We start from the raw sequence: 17,167 nt of genomic DNA on the forward strand, positions 1-17,167 counted from the left end.
TCCAATATTGTCTCAAAAGTTTCTGTTTTGAAAATGAAGATTTTGCATCATCACTAGCTAGAATGTGTCTTTTGCTTTTCAATCCGAAATAGGCTATTAATGGAAAGATGCAAAAATCTTGTAATAGCATAGAACAAAGGATAATACATTTTGTTATTCTGAATGTCACTGCGTTTATTCAATTAATCAGAATATTTTTTACAAAATATTTAGTAGCCTCGAAGTGTTCCACATCTATTTAGTGAACAAATACTGTGAACCGCCTAACCACATTATTTTGTCACCTTCCAATTTAAATACTTAGGATTGTCAAATCAATAAAGATATGAAGGCTATCAATTGTCCGCCATTTATATCAGTAGTTACACCTTTTATTTAATGGCAAAAGTGGGGAACATTACTATACAAGTGCATATTGGATACTGCTTAATAAATGTAGCTCTTAACATATGCATCAAACCCTTTCTTTCCACAGCCTCTTCTCACGTCTCCCAATGACGTAATGCTCTTTTACGTACTCAGCGTGCAGTTGGGAACGCTCCACACGTGATAACAGGAAGTAAAAGTCCCTCCCAATATTGTCCCATCTAAGGAGAAGATGATAAAAAATCGCAGCTTGTGTTACTACTCTTTAATTAATTTATTTTATACTTAAATATTGCTATCTCAGTCATTAATAGGCGTTTCTGATCGCCACCAGAAGGAGAAACAACCGGAGAGCTTTTAATATGAAATCAACCCAACGACCGTAACAGGATGCAGACAAGACCGACCCCCGTCCTGAAAATATGATCTGCCGCATCCTTTCGTGTTGTTGATCACAATGTCGCCTTAATTACAAAAAACATTCAACACAGCGACTGTATTCAGAAGCGGGGACTCTGACAATGGAGGGCGAGGAAGAACGAGGGGTGGTGCGGGTGAAAGTCAAGGTAAAATACGATATTGGGTTGTGTGTCAAGTTGCTGAGGGTAGTTCGACGGTCTGACGTCACCCAATGTTAACGTCGGCCTCTTTCTCGCCAGCTGTTTAGGAGGGAGGGGGGTGTCATGTCAATAAACTACTTTGATATAATAATTTCACTTAACCTTTCACAGCATTCATTCATTCATAAAGGCAGTCCGGTGTCTACTCCGCCAAAACGTTTGATCAGACGCCGATACTGTTCCAAATTGTACTAATTCGATATTTGCTATTCTGTGATCAGACCATATTGGCTTTAGATCCCAAACCAATGTGCAATGGAAAGTAGCGGCCTCGCAATCGCACCATAGTGATGTCCATGTTGAAAGCTGTTTCAAATGCAATCAGATATAGAGTAGAAACGTGATAGTTGCTGCCTCTGATCGTTGCTCAGGCTTTGTTGTGAGCCTGGTTCGATGCAGCAGCAGTTCATTGGGTTTAAACCTTTCCCTGCCACGTAAATTCAGTGTTTTATTTATAAGTTTGGCCAAGGCGTTTCCTAACTTATTATTTGTTCAGAAGGAAGCCCCAAGTATATGACCAATACCGGTTCGCCAGGTATCATACAAACAATATAGATCACCAGGGGACCACAGAAAATATGTCCCTGCGAAATCGGGTTATTGTTGCGATTAGAGTTTATTATTATGATTTTGAACATCAGTAACGAATGCAAGGTTTATTGCCACTTGTTCTATTCAGAAATGTGACGGAGGGCTTCCGGCGGAGTTTCGCACGTTCGCGGTGGATCCTCAGATTACATCACTGGAAGTGCTCCAGCACATCCTCATCCGAGCTTTCGACCTCAACGGGTGAGGGGTGGTGTACGTGTGTGCTGTGCTGTGTGGGGAGTATCTCTTTGTTTGTGGTTAACCAAAGTTTTGGCATTCCCCAATTACCAGAATATCTGGTCACAAATAATGAAGATGATCATTAAAAAAAAAATCTCCAATGGAGATACTTTTTTCCCTCTAAATGTCAACGTGTTGTTGTTTTTTCAAACAGGAAGCAGAACTTTGGGATGAGTTACGTATCTCGGGATCGGAGCGGGGCTGAGATGGATCAGTGTCTGCTTTCCGACGGGGATTTAGACGCTGCCTTCGCCAGCGCAGCCAAACCCTACCTAGAGCTCAAGATCGACCTCAAGCCTTCAGAGGACAGTGAGTGGACCCCTCTGGTTACACTGACCTGGGTGGACTGACATTTACATGCATTGTACAATGATGGATAAAAGCATCCACAAAAATTCTATCATTTCTATCATTTTTATATCATTGCACTGATGCACTTAATTACATTTTTACATTGAACAATGTGAAACCTACATATTGAATACATCTTTTAGTTTTATATATTTTGTTGTATTTAAGACTTTAAATGCACATTGTACATTTTATTCTCTCATTGTGAACCAAGTGCTGCTTTGTGAACGATGCATTCTTCTTCTTTTACCTTATCCTTACTATCTTACTGTGGGGGAGTTGATCTTAATGAAGCACAGGGAGGAGGCTTCGGGAGCATCTCCCCACCGGTTGTGCTGAACCTGACTGCATCTCCTCAGGTCCTGTGATGGAGGAGTGGGACATCATCAGCCCTAAAGACGTGATTGGCTCCGAGCAGCTGATGGGGGACAGGGCGCGGGCCCTGGCTGCCACCGCCCTCCCCTTCACCCAGTCCCTTCTGGCCCAGGTGGTGGACGAGGTCCCGCACCCCGTCGGACACCTCTTCTACCAGCCGCTGACGGCCGCGCTGACCCAGGTCGACCCTCATGACTCTACTGAGCTGTTTAAAACGGTTAGGGTTAGGGTTAGCTAACCCTAACCCTAACCCTAACCCTTTGACCACCCATCCCCCTACGATCGGACCCTGTGTCGACGGGGAGACGTGTTTATCCAGAGTGACTTACAGTGAACTCCCCCCGCTCCACCAACTGGTGGGGGTCCTGGGGGGGGGCAGGGCCTCTGGCTCTAGGGGGGCCTCTAGGGGGGCCTCTGGCTCTAGGGGCCTCTAGGGGGGCCTCTGGCTCTAGGGGGGCCTCTGGCTCTAGGGGGGGCTCTGGCTCTAGGGGGGGCTCTGGCTCTAGGGGGGCCTCTAGGGGGGCCTCTGGCTCTAGGGGGGCTCTGGCTCTAGGGGGGCCTCTAGGGGGGCTCTGGCTCTAGGGGGGCTCTGGCTCTAGGGGGGCCTCTGGCTCTAGGGGGGCTCTGGCTCTAGGGGGGCCTCTAGGGGGGCCCCTGGCTCTAGGGGCCTCTGGCTCTAGGGGGCCTCTAGGGGGGCCTCTAGGGGGGCTCTAGCGGGGCCTCTAGGGGGGCCTCTGGCTCTAGGGGGGCCTCTAGGGGGGCCTCTGGCTCTAGGGGGGGCTCTGGCTCTAGGGGAGCCTCTAGGGGGGGCTCTAGGGGGGGGCTCTGGCTCTAGGGGGGCCTCTAGGGGGGCCTCTGGCTCTAGGGGCCTCTAGGGGGGCCTCTAGGGGGGCCCCTGGCTCTAGGGGGCCTCTAGGGGGGCCCCTGGCTCTAGGGGGCCTCTAGGGGCCTCTAGGGGGGCCCCTGGCTCTGGGGGCCTCCTGCAGGCCGTGGACCCTGTCCCGGGTGTTGTGTGTCCCTTACGTTGTGCGTTGTGTGTCTCAGATGGGCAGGACCCTCTCCCGGGTGCAGCAGGCGCTGAGCTGGTCGTACGGCGAGGAGGTGAAGCCCTTCAAGCCGCCGCTGAGCGACGGCGAGTTCCACTGCTACCTCAACGGCCAGGGCCAGCTGACGCGCCCCGAAGACCTGCGGCTCCGCATCTACCACGGCGGCCTGGAGCCGTCGCTACGCAAGGTACGCCGCACCGCAAGGCACGCTGCAAGGCACGCCGCAAGGCACGCCGCAAGGCACGCCGCAAGGCACGCCTCCAGGTCCACCGCAAGGCACGCCTCATGGCACGCCTCAAGGCACCAGCAAGGCACGCCTCAAGGCACGCCTCCAGGTCCACCGCAAGGCACGCCTCAAGGTACGCCTCAAGGCATCAGCAAGGTACGCCTCAAGGCACCAGCAAGGTACGCCTCGAGGTAGGGCTGGGCGATATGGACCAAAAGTCATATCTCGATATCTTCAAGCAGAATATCGATATAAGATATCGATGTTTGTCCAAGGGGGGGGGGGCGCGCTCCGTGCGCAGATTTGATATTACTATTTCTACTAGGGGTGTAACGGTACACGTATTTGAACCGAACCGTCACGGTACAGGCACTTCGGTGCGGTTACAGAGGTGTACCGCGGTCCGTAAATGTGGCGTACATAGCGTTAATATGGCGAATGTAAAGGCTTGTTTTGCGGTGCGGAACTTAAAACTTGAAGTCGGAGTTCCCCCCGGACCGTTTAGCCTTATTAGGCTCGGCTCGCACGTGCGCGAACTCGTAGTAGCAGTAGCAGAGCGCGATCGCGACTGTGTGTGGATTGATGTCTACTAGCGAACTGAGAGCGAACTGCATGGCGAGCGACAACAGAAAACCGGAGCTTGAAGATGCCCCCCTGTCATTTAAATCCCAAGTGTGGGAGAACTTTGGATTCCAGGTTAATTATCACAATGGGGAAAGACGAGTGGACAAGTCGAAAGCTGTGTGCAGACATTGTTCAACAGCGATCGTCTATGCAAATGGGAACACATCGAACTTGCACAAATTTTCGCCCCCGGTACAATTTTAACGTGACGGCACCATCCAGGTGTTACTGTCACCGCTGCAAAATGAAAAAAAGTTGTTCAAATCGTTCAAACCCAGCTCCCTACACTATTTAATCAACCCCTACACCTGTCTGGGAATTCAGAACGGGCAAATGCCATCACCAGGTCTATTGGTGTTTTCATTGCCTCTGACCTACGAGAGGCAATGAAAACACCAATAGATTATAAAATACATAAGCTGTAATTTAAGTTAAGGCTGCAGTTGCACTTTTATTTAATGATTGATTATATTTATGAGAACTTCAGAGCTTTAGAGAGCTGCAGGAATATGTTACAAACTCTTTGTTTACATACCAGCTTAAAGAGCCTAGACTGAGCATTAAAACTGGATTTTTCATTAATTTTATGTTAAGGTTATTGGAGAATTGCATCATTTTATTTGTATGTTTCATACTGACAGCTAAAACTGTTGTGTTTAATTCGTTACTAATTAAACTTATGTTCGTTCTGTCAAGCAATCCGTTTTTTCACCATAACTATGAACCGAACCGTCCTGTACCGTACCGTGACTTCAAAACCGAGGTACGTACCGAACCGTGACTGTTGTGTACCGTTACACCCCTAATTTCTACCGTTCGGAATTGAATACAGTTTGATGGTTGAATAAACCGTGGACTAGACACTGCCTCCACCTCGTATTTGAGAACATTATAATATATAACATCACGGCCAAAAGCTTTGTGCGCCTCCGAAATATTATGAACCGTAACGACTGCGTGGGGGGGTGGACATGACATGCTATTTTATGTATTCTTTAATATAGGTATTAGTGGGCAACTAACACAGTATTCAAAGACGTTCCCGAAATTCAGCCGTGCAGCCACGGTACCATGCGCTCTGTTTACAGTGGATGTATCGCATGGCGAGGCGCACATAGCCTTTAGCCGTGTTCTGTAAATATTCTAGAACACACGGGAGGCATGTCGCAGTTCATGTACTTCAGCGAGTCAAAGCCGAAGTTCCTTTCCCCCAATTCCTTCTCAACCATGGCTCAGATAACCCCCGCTACAGTCTCGTTGTGGAAATACAAGAGACGTCAAAGAACCGACAAGAAACACTTGCGTTACCCTACATGCCCACTACCTCCGTCAGTCAACGGACGTGGGAAGGTGTGGCTGACTGATGGGGGAGTAGTCTTTGCAGAGGCATCCGTCAGCCAATCAAATCGCTTCGCCGGGTTCTTCCCGCTACTTCCTGCTTGTTGCGATGCAAGATGACCCGCTTTCCCGCTTTCCAGTATCGTCAGAGCCCGAGTCGCGTCACATTGCTTAAATTTGCATACGCGATCTGATTGGATGACGGATCCGCTGCCGAAAAAGTTGAACATTTTTCAACTTCTTCACTGAGCCGAAGGCTCCAACGGGACGGACGGATCCACAATGCATTGCGCGTCCGTCCCCATTCAAAGTCAATGGACGGAGGTAGTGTGGCGCTCGCACGGTCGTGTCTCATTGGCGGGCCAACGTCTCTGGGCGGGCCAGGCAGAGTAAGGGGAGGAGCTTAGATGCTTTGTGACAGACCAAGACGTTCCAAATCAGCGCGCTTGAGCCTCCGTTTTTTCAAAGGGAGCAGAACAGCTAGTGCTCGTTTTACACCAAACGCAAGTTTTAGCCACTGGGCGACCATAGGCAGGCTAGGGGAACTCATATTTATGTTAGAAAACTTCATAAAGTGAGATTTTCATGTCATGGGACCTTTAATGTTTTATGTTTGGGTCTCGCGGAGTGAGAAACCTTGAAGTTACTGTGGAGTTACCGTTATTACTATACCTACCTACCGTTTCGATTTACAATTACTATTCCTACCGTTCAGAATTGAATACAGTTTGATGGTTGAATAAACCGTGCCTCCGCCTCGTATTTGAGAACATTATAATATAGGCCTATAATATCACGGCCAAAAGCTGTGTGCACCTCCGGAATATTATGGACAGAATTGCAACCCTTTGGTTGCGACAGTTTTTAAGCACTCTCCACAAATTACGTGATTTTGTAATTCGTCAGACAACTTATATCCAAACCATTTCCATACTATGGAGCCGTTGGTCTTTCGCTTGCAAACAAGCTCCTCGGAGCTGTATGCGCAGGCGGACTCCATAGCTGTGTTCGAAATCGTTCCCTATCACGGATATAGTGCACTATATAGGGTGCTCGCCATTTTGTAGTGGTGTTCGAATTCTCAGTGGTTAATTTCATGCACAATATAGTGCACTTAAAATACCCAATAAATAGTGAACGATTTCGAACACGGCTCATGTTTCAAAAAGTGACGTGAGTCAGTGGAGGGGGGCAGGCAGAGACTGTAGCTGTGTTCGAAATCGTTCCCTATACACTCGTTCCCTATTCCCTATATAGTGTACATGATTTAGTGCACTATATAGGGAATAGGGAACGAGAATTCGGACACTACGCTGAACATTTCTAAACGTCATTTGCATCAGTAAATGCGCCGGGTATTTGTGTGACGCAGACAGATGCGCCCACATCATGTAAACAAACCAGGCACTCACGAGGAAAGCTGGAGGTTGTATTGATGTTGAATGTTACATTTCCTTGTTCAAGTATTTTTTTTATTAATTTTGAATGTTAAATATTCTATGTTAAATCCCAAATAAATTGTTGACATTTCTAAACGAAAGCCGGAGACTCCATCATTAAATGTATTCGTTTTCGCGGTTATTCAGCTTCTTCTTCTCCTCCGGAAAAACACGACCGCAATGCATTGTGGTATACGGGAGTAACATGTAGGGAACATCGTATGTACCCTATTTTAAGTCCACTATATAGTGCCCTATATAGTGGACCACTGAGAATTCGAACACCCTACAAAATGGCGTGCACCCTATTTAGTGCACTACATCCATGATAGGGAACGATTTCGAACACAGCTTGTGTGTGTGAGCCGGAGGCAGAGCGGGAGAGACATAAGCAGAGTTACGAAATAGCAGGCGGCAGGCGCGGTTCAAAACTGGTGTTATTTGGAACAAATGTGCTGTAATTTCAACGCAAATGAAATTATATCGATATTGACGATATGGTCTCGTTTCATATCGCGTTTGAAAAAATATCGATATATTTTAAATATCGATATATCGCCCAGCCCTACCTCGAGGTACGCCTCAAGGCACGCCTCGAGGTCCACCGCAAGGCACGCCGTAAGGCACGTCGCAAGGCTCGCCTCAAGGCACCAGCAAGGTACGCCTCGAGGCCCCCTAGAGCCAGCGCGACCGGAGAGTCCAACCTTGAGTCAACGGGAACGCTGCCCGCCTTCCCAAAAGTACTTTCAGGAAATAAGGGTTCTATAATTCAATAATAATCTATAATAATTCTTAGATTTTCGCTCACTGGTAACAAGGGGACAGTTCTGTAGCGCGTTAAGGTTGAACTGCCTAGAGTAGAACGGTTGTACAGAACATACAACGGATGTCCTGAGCCAGACCTGAACCGTCGGCCGCTCGGTGCTTCTCCGTTACCTCCCTTCTAGAAGCAGAAAGCAGACACTGTGATGCTTCAGAACACAGCCTGCAGGCTGCAGACAGACCTGCAGGCTGCAGACAGACCTGCAGGCTGCAGACAGACCTGCACCCACCCTCATCCAGACTAGCTCCTAATCTTCTGGCGGTATCCGTTCTGAAAGAGGCGCTCTCCTTGTCAATCCCGTCTGCTCCAGCTCAGCTATACAGCTGATGGCTTCTCCTCAACCCCCTAAGAACAGGGTTACTGGTCTGGAGGTAGCTGCTCAACGTGTACCCCTAACCCCCCCCAGGTGGTGTGGCGGTACCCCCTCAACGTGTACCCCCCTCCCCCCCAGGTGGTGTGGCGGTACCTCCTCAACGTGTACCCCTAACCCCCCCCAGGTGGTGTGGCGGTACCTCCTCAACGTGTACCCCTAACCCCCCCAGGTGGTGTGGCGGTACCTCCTCAACGTGTACCCCCCCCCCCCCCCCAGGTGGTGTGGCGGTACCCCCTCAACGTGTACCCCTAACCCCCCCAGGTGGTGTGGCGGTACCTCCTCAACGTGTACCCCTAACCCCCCCCAGGTGGTGTGGCGGTACCCCCTCAACGTGTACCCCTAACCCCCCCAGGTGGTGTGGCGGTACCTCCTCAACGTGTACCCCTAACCCCCCCAGGTGGTGTGGTGGTACCCCCTCAACGTGTACCCCTAACCCCCCCAGGTGGTGTGGCGGTACCCCCTCAACGTGTACCCCTAACCCCCCAGGTGGTGTGGCGGTACCCCCTCAACGTGTACCCCCCCCCCCCCCAGGTGGTGTGGCGGTACCTCCTCAACGTGTACCCCTAACCCCCCCAGGTGGTGTGGCGGTACCCCCTCAACGTGTACCCCTAACCCCCCCAGGTGGTGTGGCGGTACCTCCTCAACGTGTACCCCTAACCCCCCCAGGTGGTGTGGCGGTACCTCCTCAACGTGTACCCCTAACCCCCCCAGGTGGTGTGGCGGTACCTCCTCAACGTGTACCCCTAACCCCCCCAGGTGGTGTGGCGGTACCTCCTCAACGTGTACCCCTAACCCCCCCAGGTGGTGTGGCGGTACCTCCTCAACGTGTACCCCTAACCCCCCCAGGTGGTGTGGCGGTACCTCCTCAACGTGTACCCCTAACCCCCCCAGGTGGTGTGGCGGTACCTCCTCAACGTGTACCCCTAACCCCCCCAGGTGGTGTGGCGGTACCCCCTCAACGTGTACCCCTAACCCCCCCAGGTGGTGTGGCGGTACCTCCTCAACGTGTACCCCGACGGACTCAGCGGCCAGGAGCGGATGGACTACATGAAGCGTAAGACGCGGGAGTACGAGCAGCTGAAGGCGCAGTGGGGCGCGCGCCGGCGCTCAGAGGAGCTGGACTTGGTGCGCGGCAGCGTGCTGAAGGACGTGCTGCGCACGGACCGCACCCACCCCTACTACGCCGGGTCAGAGGACAGCCCCCACCTCACCGCGCTCACCGACCTGCTCACCACCTTCGCCATCACACACCCGCAGGTGGGGGGGGGGGGGGGGGGTCAAGGGGCGTGCTCAGGAGAGTGATACTGTTGTGGTGTGATAGTGTTGTGGTGTGATAGTGTTGTGGTGTGATAGTGTTGTGGTGTGATAGTGTTGTGGTGTTGTGGTGTGATAGTGTTGTGGTGTGATAGTGTTGTGGTGTGATAGTGTTGTGGTGTGATGGTGTTGTGGTGTGATAGTGTTGTGGTGTGATAGTGTTGTGGTGTGATGGTGTTGTGGTGTGATGGTGTTGTGGTGTGATAGTGTTGTGGTGTGATAGTGTTGTGGTGTTGTGGTGTGATAGTGTTGTGGTGTGATAGTGTTGTGGTGTGATAGTGTTGTGGTGTGATGGTGTTGTGGTGTGATAGTGTTGTGGTGTGATAGTGTTGTGGTGTGATGGTGTTGTGGTGTGATGGTGTTGTGGTGTGATAGTGTTGTGGTGTGATGGTGTTGTGGTGTGATAGTGTTGTGGTGTGATAGTGTTGTGGTGTGATAGTGTTGTGGTGTGATAGTGTTGTGGTGTGATAGTGTTGTGGTGTGATAGTGTTGTGGTGTGATAGTGTTGTGGTGTTGTGGTGTGATAGTGTTGTGGTGTGATAGTGTTGTGGTGTGATAGTGTTGTGGTGTGATGGTGTTGTGGTGTGATAGTGTTGTGGTGTGATAGTGTTGTGGTGTGATGGTGTTGTGGTGTGATGGTGTTGTGGTGTGATAGTGTTGTGGTGTGATAGTGTTGTGGTGTTGTGGTGTGATAGTGTTGTGGTGTGATAGTGTTGTGGTGTGATAGTGTTGTGGTGTGATGGTGTTGTGGTGTGATAGTGTTGTGGTGTGATAGTGTTGTGGTGTGATGGTGTTGTGGTGTGATGGTGTTGTGGTGTGATAGTGTTGTGGTGTGATGGTGTTGTGGTGTGATAGTGTTGTGGTGTGATAGTGTTGTGGTGTGATGGTGTTGTGGTGTGATGGTGTTGTGGTGTGATAGTGTTGTGGTGTGATAGTGTTGTGGTGTGATAGTGTTGTGGTGTGATAGTGTTGTGGTGTGATAGTGTTGTGGTGTGATGGTGTTGTGGTGTGATGGTGTTGTGGTGTGATGGTGTTGTGGTGTGATGGTGTTGTGGTGTGATAGTGTTGTGGTGTGATGGTGTTGTGGTGTGATAGTGTTGTGGTGTGATGGTGTTGTGGTGTGATAGTGTTGTGGTGTGATGGTGTTGTGGTGTGATGGTGTTGTGGTGTGATAGTGTTGTGGTGTGATAGTGTTGTGGTGTGATAGTGTTGTGGTGTGATAGTGTTGTGGTGTGATGGTGTTGTGGTGTGATGGTGTTGTGGTGTGATGGTGTTGTGGTGTGATGGTGTTGTGGTGTGATGGTGTTGTGGTGTGATAGTGTTGTGGTGTGATAGTGTTGTGTTGTGGTGTGATGGTGTTGTGGTGTGATGGTGTTGTGGTGTGATAGTGTTGTGGTGTGATGGTGGTGTGATGGTGTTGTGGTGTGATAGTGTTGTGGTGTGATGGTGTTGTGGTGTGATGGTGTTGTGGTGTGATGGTGTTGTGGTGTTGTGGTGTGATAGTGTTGTGGTGTGATAGTGTGATAGTGTTGTGGTGTGATGGTGTTGTGGTGTGATGGTGTTGTGGTGTGATGGTGTTGTGGTGTGATGGTGTTGTGGTGTGATAGTGTTGTGGTGTTGTGGTGTGATGGTGTTGTGGTGTGATAGTGTTGTGGTGTGATAGTGTTGTGGTGTGATAGTGTTGTGGTGTGATAGTGTTGTGGTGTTGTGGTGTGATAGTGTTGTGGTGTGATGGTGTTGTGGTGTGATAGTGTTGTGGTGTGATGGTGTTGTGGTGTGATAGTGTTGTGGTGTGATGGTGGTGTGATGGTGTTGTGGTGTGATAGTGTTGTGGTGTGATGGTGTTGTGGTGTGATGGTGTTGTGGTGTGATGGTGTTGTGGTGTGATGGTGTTGTGGTGTGATGGTGGTGTGGTGTGATAGTGTTGTGGTGTGATAGTGTTGTGGTGTGATGGTGTTGTGGTGTGATAGTGTTGTGTGGTGGTGTGATGGTGTTGTGGTGTTGTGGTGTGATAGTGTGATAGTGTTGTGGTGTGATAGTGTTGTGGTGTGATAGTGTGATAGTGTTGTGGTGTGATGGTGGTGTGGTGTGATAGTGTTGTGGTGTGATGGTGTTGTGGTGTGATAGTGTGATAGTGTTGTGGTGTGATAGTGTTGTGGTGTGATGGTGACGTGTTGTGGTATGATAGTGTTTTGGTGTGATAATGTTGTGTGGTTGTGTTGTGTTCCCCTCTCCTTCTCCTGGTGTCACCCCGTTGTAACCCTGGTAACCAGGTTCCCCTCTCCTCCTTCTCCTGGTGTCACCCCGTTGTAACCCTGGTAACCTGGTTCCCCTCTCCTCCTTCTCCTGGTGTCACCCCGTTGTAACCCTGGTAACCTGGTTCCCATCTCCTCCTTCTCCTGGTGTCACCCCGTTGTAACCCTGGTAACCTGGTTCCCCTCTTCTCCTCCTCCTCCTATTCCCATCCCGTTGTTACCCTGGTAACCTGGTTCCCCTCTCCTCCTCCTCCTGGTCACATCCCGTTGTAACCCTGGTAACCTGGTTCCCCTCTCCTCCTCCTCCTGGTCCCATCCCGTTGTAACCCTGGTAACCTGGTTCCCCTCTCCTCATCCTGGTGTCACCCCGTTGTTACCCTGGTAACCTGGTTCCTCTCTCCTCCTCCTCCTGGTTCCATCCCGTTGTAACCCTGGTAACCTGGTTCCCCTCTCCTCCTCCGGGTCAGATCTCGTACTGCCAGGGCATGAGCGACATCGCCTCGCCCATCCTGGCCGTCATGGACAACGAGGCGCACGCCTTCATCTGCTTCTGCGGCATCATGAAGCGGCTGGAGGGGAACTTCCGGCCCGACGGCCAGCTCATGTCCGTCAAGTTCCAGCACCTGAAGCTGCTGCTGCAGTACTCGGACCCTGAGTTCTACGCCTACCTGGTGTCGCGCGGCGCCGACGACCTCTTCTTCTGCTACCGCTGGCTGCTGCTGGAGCTGAAGCGGGAGTTCGCCTTTGACGACGCCCTCCGGATGCTGGAGGTCACCTGGAGCTCGCTGCCCCCCGACCCCCCCGAGACGGAGGCGGAGCTGGTCGGCCCGCCGCTGGAGCCGGAGGAGGCGGGCGAGGCGTGCGGCGAGGCGTGCGGCGAGGCGTGCGGCGAGGCGTGCGGCGAGGCGGGCGTGTCTCCCTCCTCCCCCCCCGGCCCCCGTCTTGGGGAGACGACGGGGCAGCGGCGGCGACACATGCTCCGCCCCTCCAGGGAGGAGCCGGAGGGCGGGAGGATGGAGTTTGAAGGAGAGCGACCCGGCGTGTGCGCTGGCGGGGTACAGGGCGGGGAGGGGGCGGGGGGGGGCGGGGCTTTGGAGGGGACCCCGTCCGCCCCTCCTCTTGAGAAGCAGCTGAGCTTCGGGGAGTTTAAGTACTACTGCGCTCGCAAACGGGACAGCTTCGACATGGAAGGCACCTCCATGATGGGGGACCGGCCCCTCGACCCCCTGACCTCTGACCCCGCGCCGGGCGCCCCCAGCCGCCAGTCCACCCTGGACAGCGAGGACGACCCGGGGGAGAGGTCTCCGCTCATACAGAGCCTCGACCCCGACGCCAGGACGTCCAACAAGCGGACGGTGTCCTCCCACCGGCCGGCCCCCGGCGGCCCGTCTGGCAGGGAGCCCAGCGGCGGCCCGCCCGCGTCCGGGTCCCCGGACTCCCCCCCGCCCAAGTACACCTGCTCGGCTGACAGCGGAGGCTCCTCGCAGAGAACTCTAGCCTCCCCCGCCGGCGCCCCCCCGCCGCCCGCCGCCGCCACGCAGGCCTCCGTGTCGTCGCCGCCGCCCGGCCGCTCGCTGCTCTCGTCGCCCATCCTGTCCTTCGCCAGGGGCCCCTCTTCACCGGGCGGCCGGCCCTTCTCCGGCACCCTGCCGCTGGCCGGCAGCCAGTCGCCCCCGTCCTGCAGGGGCCCAGCCCCCAGGCCCTGCTCGCTGCCCCCGCCCCAGGAGTTCGGTAAGGGCAACCCCTTCATGCTGTTCCTGTGCCTGTCCATCCTGCTGGAGCACCGCGACCACATCGTGAAGAACAGCCTGGACTACAACGAGCTGGCCATGCACTTTGACCGGCTGGTCCGGCGCCACCACCTGGGCCGCGTGCTGCAGCGCGCCAAGGCCCTGTTCGCCGACTACCTGCAGAGCGAGGTGTGGGACTCGGAGGAGGGCGACGAGGCCAGCTCGGACTCCCCCGTCACGGCCCACCCCCTCCGCTCCCCCTCCAGGCCCGTCAGCACCCCCCTGGCCACCCCCCCCGCCTCGTCCCCCAACTCCACCTACAACCTCTCCACCACCATCCCCTCCCCCCCCGCGGCCCCTTCCCCCAAAGGGGCCCCCTTCCCCCCCGCGGCCCCCTCCCCCCCCGGGGCCCCCTCCCCCACCGGGGCCGCCTCCCCCCTGCACTCGTCCTGATCGTGCGGGGCCGGGACATTGGCATGGGATGCCTGGGATGGACCGCTTCAGACCGCTTCAGACCGCCTCAGACCGCTTCAGACCGCCTCAGACCGCTTCAGACCGCCTCAGACCGCTTCAGACCGCCTCAGACTGCTTCAGACCGCCTCTGACTGCTTCAGAACGCTTCAGACCGTCTCAGACCCCCTCAGACTGCTTCAGACCGCCTCAGACCGCTTCAGATCCCTCAGACTGCTTCAGACCACCTCAGACTGCTTCAGACCACCTCAGACTGCTTCAGACCTCCTCCGACTGCTTCAGACCTCCTCCGACTGCTTCAGAACGCTTCAGACCGCTTCAGACCGCCTCAGACTGCTTCAGATCCCTCAGACTGCTTCAGACTGCCTCAGACTGCCTCAGACTGCTTCAGACTGCTTCAGACTGCTTCAGACCGCTTCAGACCGCCTCAGACTGCTTCAGACCGCTTCAGACCGCCTCAGACTGCTCGGACGGATCATCCTCTTTTCTACGGCTGGCCCTACTTCATCGGGCAGTTACTAGTTCACTTTGTTCAGTACAGACACTAGAGCTGATTTTATATGTGTTTAAGACGCTACTCATTACATATTCATGTAGTCACGATTAATCCTTAGCATTTAAAAAGTTGCTCATTTTATTCATTTTTTTCGCCGGAGGAAACTTAAGCGAGCTTTGATTGAAATGATGATTTAACGAACGCAAGCAGAAATTCAGAGGTGAGCCCTGTCACAGTGTGTGTGTGCGCGTGCGTGTGCGTGTGTGTATCAAGGGGGTACATGGAGGATGTGCCCTGCCTGGGAGGACCTGATCAGACTCATTGGCAGATCATTTTTGTGAAGGCCTTTCATGCCGATCTCTGCTGACGACCGGCAAATAGTTATGTCAATTCTGCACTTTCCTCTTTGTTTACAAGTTATGTTTTCCGAAAAGTGTCTTTACCAAATAACTTTAGTTATGCGATGGGACATAGGCTAGTAAGGTAAGGTACAGGTTAGGTGAACCCTATTGGATCTGCAACGGAACAAAGTGTCGGCCTAGTTCATTTCACGGACCTAGTTGTCAGCCTCAGTCATTATTTCTCTTCTATTTTCTGAAACTGTGGCCGGTGAGATCAGTGTTAAATCTGACTGTTGATCAATCTGTTGATCCATCCTCCACGGCGATATATCACAGTACCGAAAGTCCCCATTTGGTCAACTGAACAGAGGAGCTTTTTATTTTAAAGGGTTTCAGTTATTGTTTTATTATGCTACGCCGTTCATTTAACTTGACATGGACATGAGTCACAATGACCGTCATCAGAAAGTGTGGGCTGGGCAGTTTTTTCTTCAGTTTTAACTATTTTTAAATATCTAGATATATAGATTACGTAACTTCACCTGATCAATGTGAAGGTGAAGGCTGGGGTGAAATCCTGGAAAAGCCAAGAGTAAGGAGGGCTTTCCTCCTTGCTTTGGTTTTATCTAGTATTCAACAACACAAACCAAACCATGCGGCCACACCCAACTCTGCTCGTGTTTATTGCTGTCAACAGCAGACCTTCGTGTTCTGCTGGATTTGTACTGTATATTTAGGCAATTTGAATTGGTCCTCTTGTTTTGGGAATGTGCTTGTGATTGAAAATAACGAGCTAGCTTTGTGGTTCTGAAGAACGCTGATTGGATTATGGTCTTCTCCAAGAGCTTTAGAACTTCCTTTATCACTCACAGCCAACTGAACAGACGATCTTAGGTGCAAAAAGACATTGTCGAGTAGTTTTTGAAGGTCCATTGTGGGGAATGGATTACCTGAGCAAAGAACTAAAACTATAAGATAAATCTGCTGGTTTTGTGTTTCTTCTGTTTCCAGCAGTCTTGGAGAGATGGGTCGAACAACTTGCCTTTCCTAATATTTGCTTTAATTCACCATGTTTACGCTTTATTCCTGGAGACGGAAGAGGGGTTTGTTTGCGTTATCCAATTCCCTTCGACTTCGTCAATGTCTGTGTGTTATTTTCCGAGAAATATCGAGAAATGTTGCTTGTTTTTTTTTTTTCAACCAAAGAAAACCGAAAGCATCCACTCAACAAAGCGAACAAAGGAGTAATCCTTATGACCGCTTCACGCCCGCCGCGCAGATGCGTCATTTCCAACTTCCCTAAACCCTCAGCCTTTTGATGGTTTTCTTATACTGTATGTGTGGCCTCATTATTTATTTGTGTTATTTCTGCTGCTACCGAGCGCCCATCCAGACCCTGATGATCAAACCGCCGAGGCGGGCTTCTCTTGGTAAATGAAGAAGTGAAGAGTTTTTTTTACATGCTTTCCAGAATCATCATGCTGTCATGTTTGTTTGACCTAAATGCTGAGGAGACAGCTCCCCACAAGCCCCCCCCCCCCCCCCCCCATTTTTATTATTTTTTTATTAAGTAAAATAGCTTTTATTACAGACTCATTTACAACTATTGGTAACAATTGACCATTCCAATTAGTTTCCTTGTGTTGTTCAGTATAACATTTTGTAATAGGGCATATTTAAATATTTATAGCCAATTGATGAATCTTGTTGGATTGATATAATGTGTGCATTTCTACAAAATCGGACTTTATTATCTCATTAAATTATAAATGTGCACAAAGGTGAACTTTTTATTCATACATATTATGTACCCATGATTGTATATTGTCCAAAAATAAATACCTATTTAATGCAAACGGCTTGCCAAAGCGAGAGCTGTTGGTTTCTATAAAATGAATAATTGTACTGACATTTCATCTGAAATCATAGGGAACTGGAAACTGCTGATTAAATCTTGGGAGTTTGGGTAAATGATGCCTTTTAATTACAACCCTGGCATGTATAAATATGGTATTATGATGGCAATAAAGAGTTTTCTTTAAAGACTTAACGTTCTCCTTGAGCAATATCATTTGTGGTTGTGAGGATTTTAATAGTTTAAATAATTGCAAATTAAAATTTGCCGAGCTTCCTCAGTTGAAAGAATTGACT

General features: G+C 51.2%; 1 protein-coding gene across 1 annotated transcript; it reads left to right on the plus strand.

The window, feature by feature from the left end:
* The first annotated feature begins 79 nt into the window (after positions 1–79).
* On the plus strand, positions 80–17,066 carry tbc1d25 (TBC1 domain family, member 25). Its single transcript, XM_060054519.1, has 7 exons — positions 80–932; positions 1,666–1,775; positions 1,969–2,123; positions 2,525–2,721; positions 3,585–3,773; positions 9,391–9,666; positions 12,446–17,066. Exons 1-7 carry the CDS (start codon positions 888–890, stop codon positions 14,159–14,161), a joined length of 2,688 nt encoding a protein of 895 aa, XP_059910502.1. The 5' UTR covers positions 80–887; the 3' UTR covers positions 14,162–17,066.
* Positions 17,067–17,167: the final 101 nt, after the last annotated feature.

This window comes from Gadus macrocephalus, chromosome 1 (genome assembly GCF_031168955.1).
Source record: "Gadus macrocephalus chromosome 1, ASM3116895v1".
NCBI classification, from domain to species: domain Eukaryota; kingdom Metazoa; phylum Chordata; class Actinopteri; order Gadiformes; family Gadidae; genus Gadus; species Gadus macrocephalus.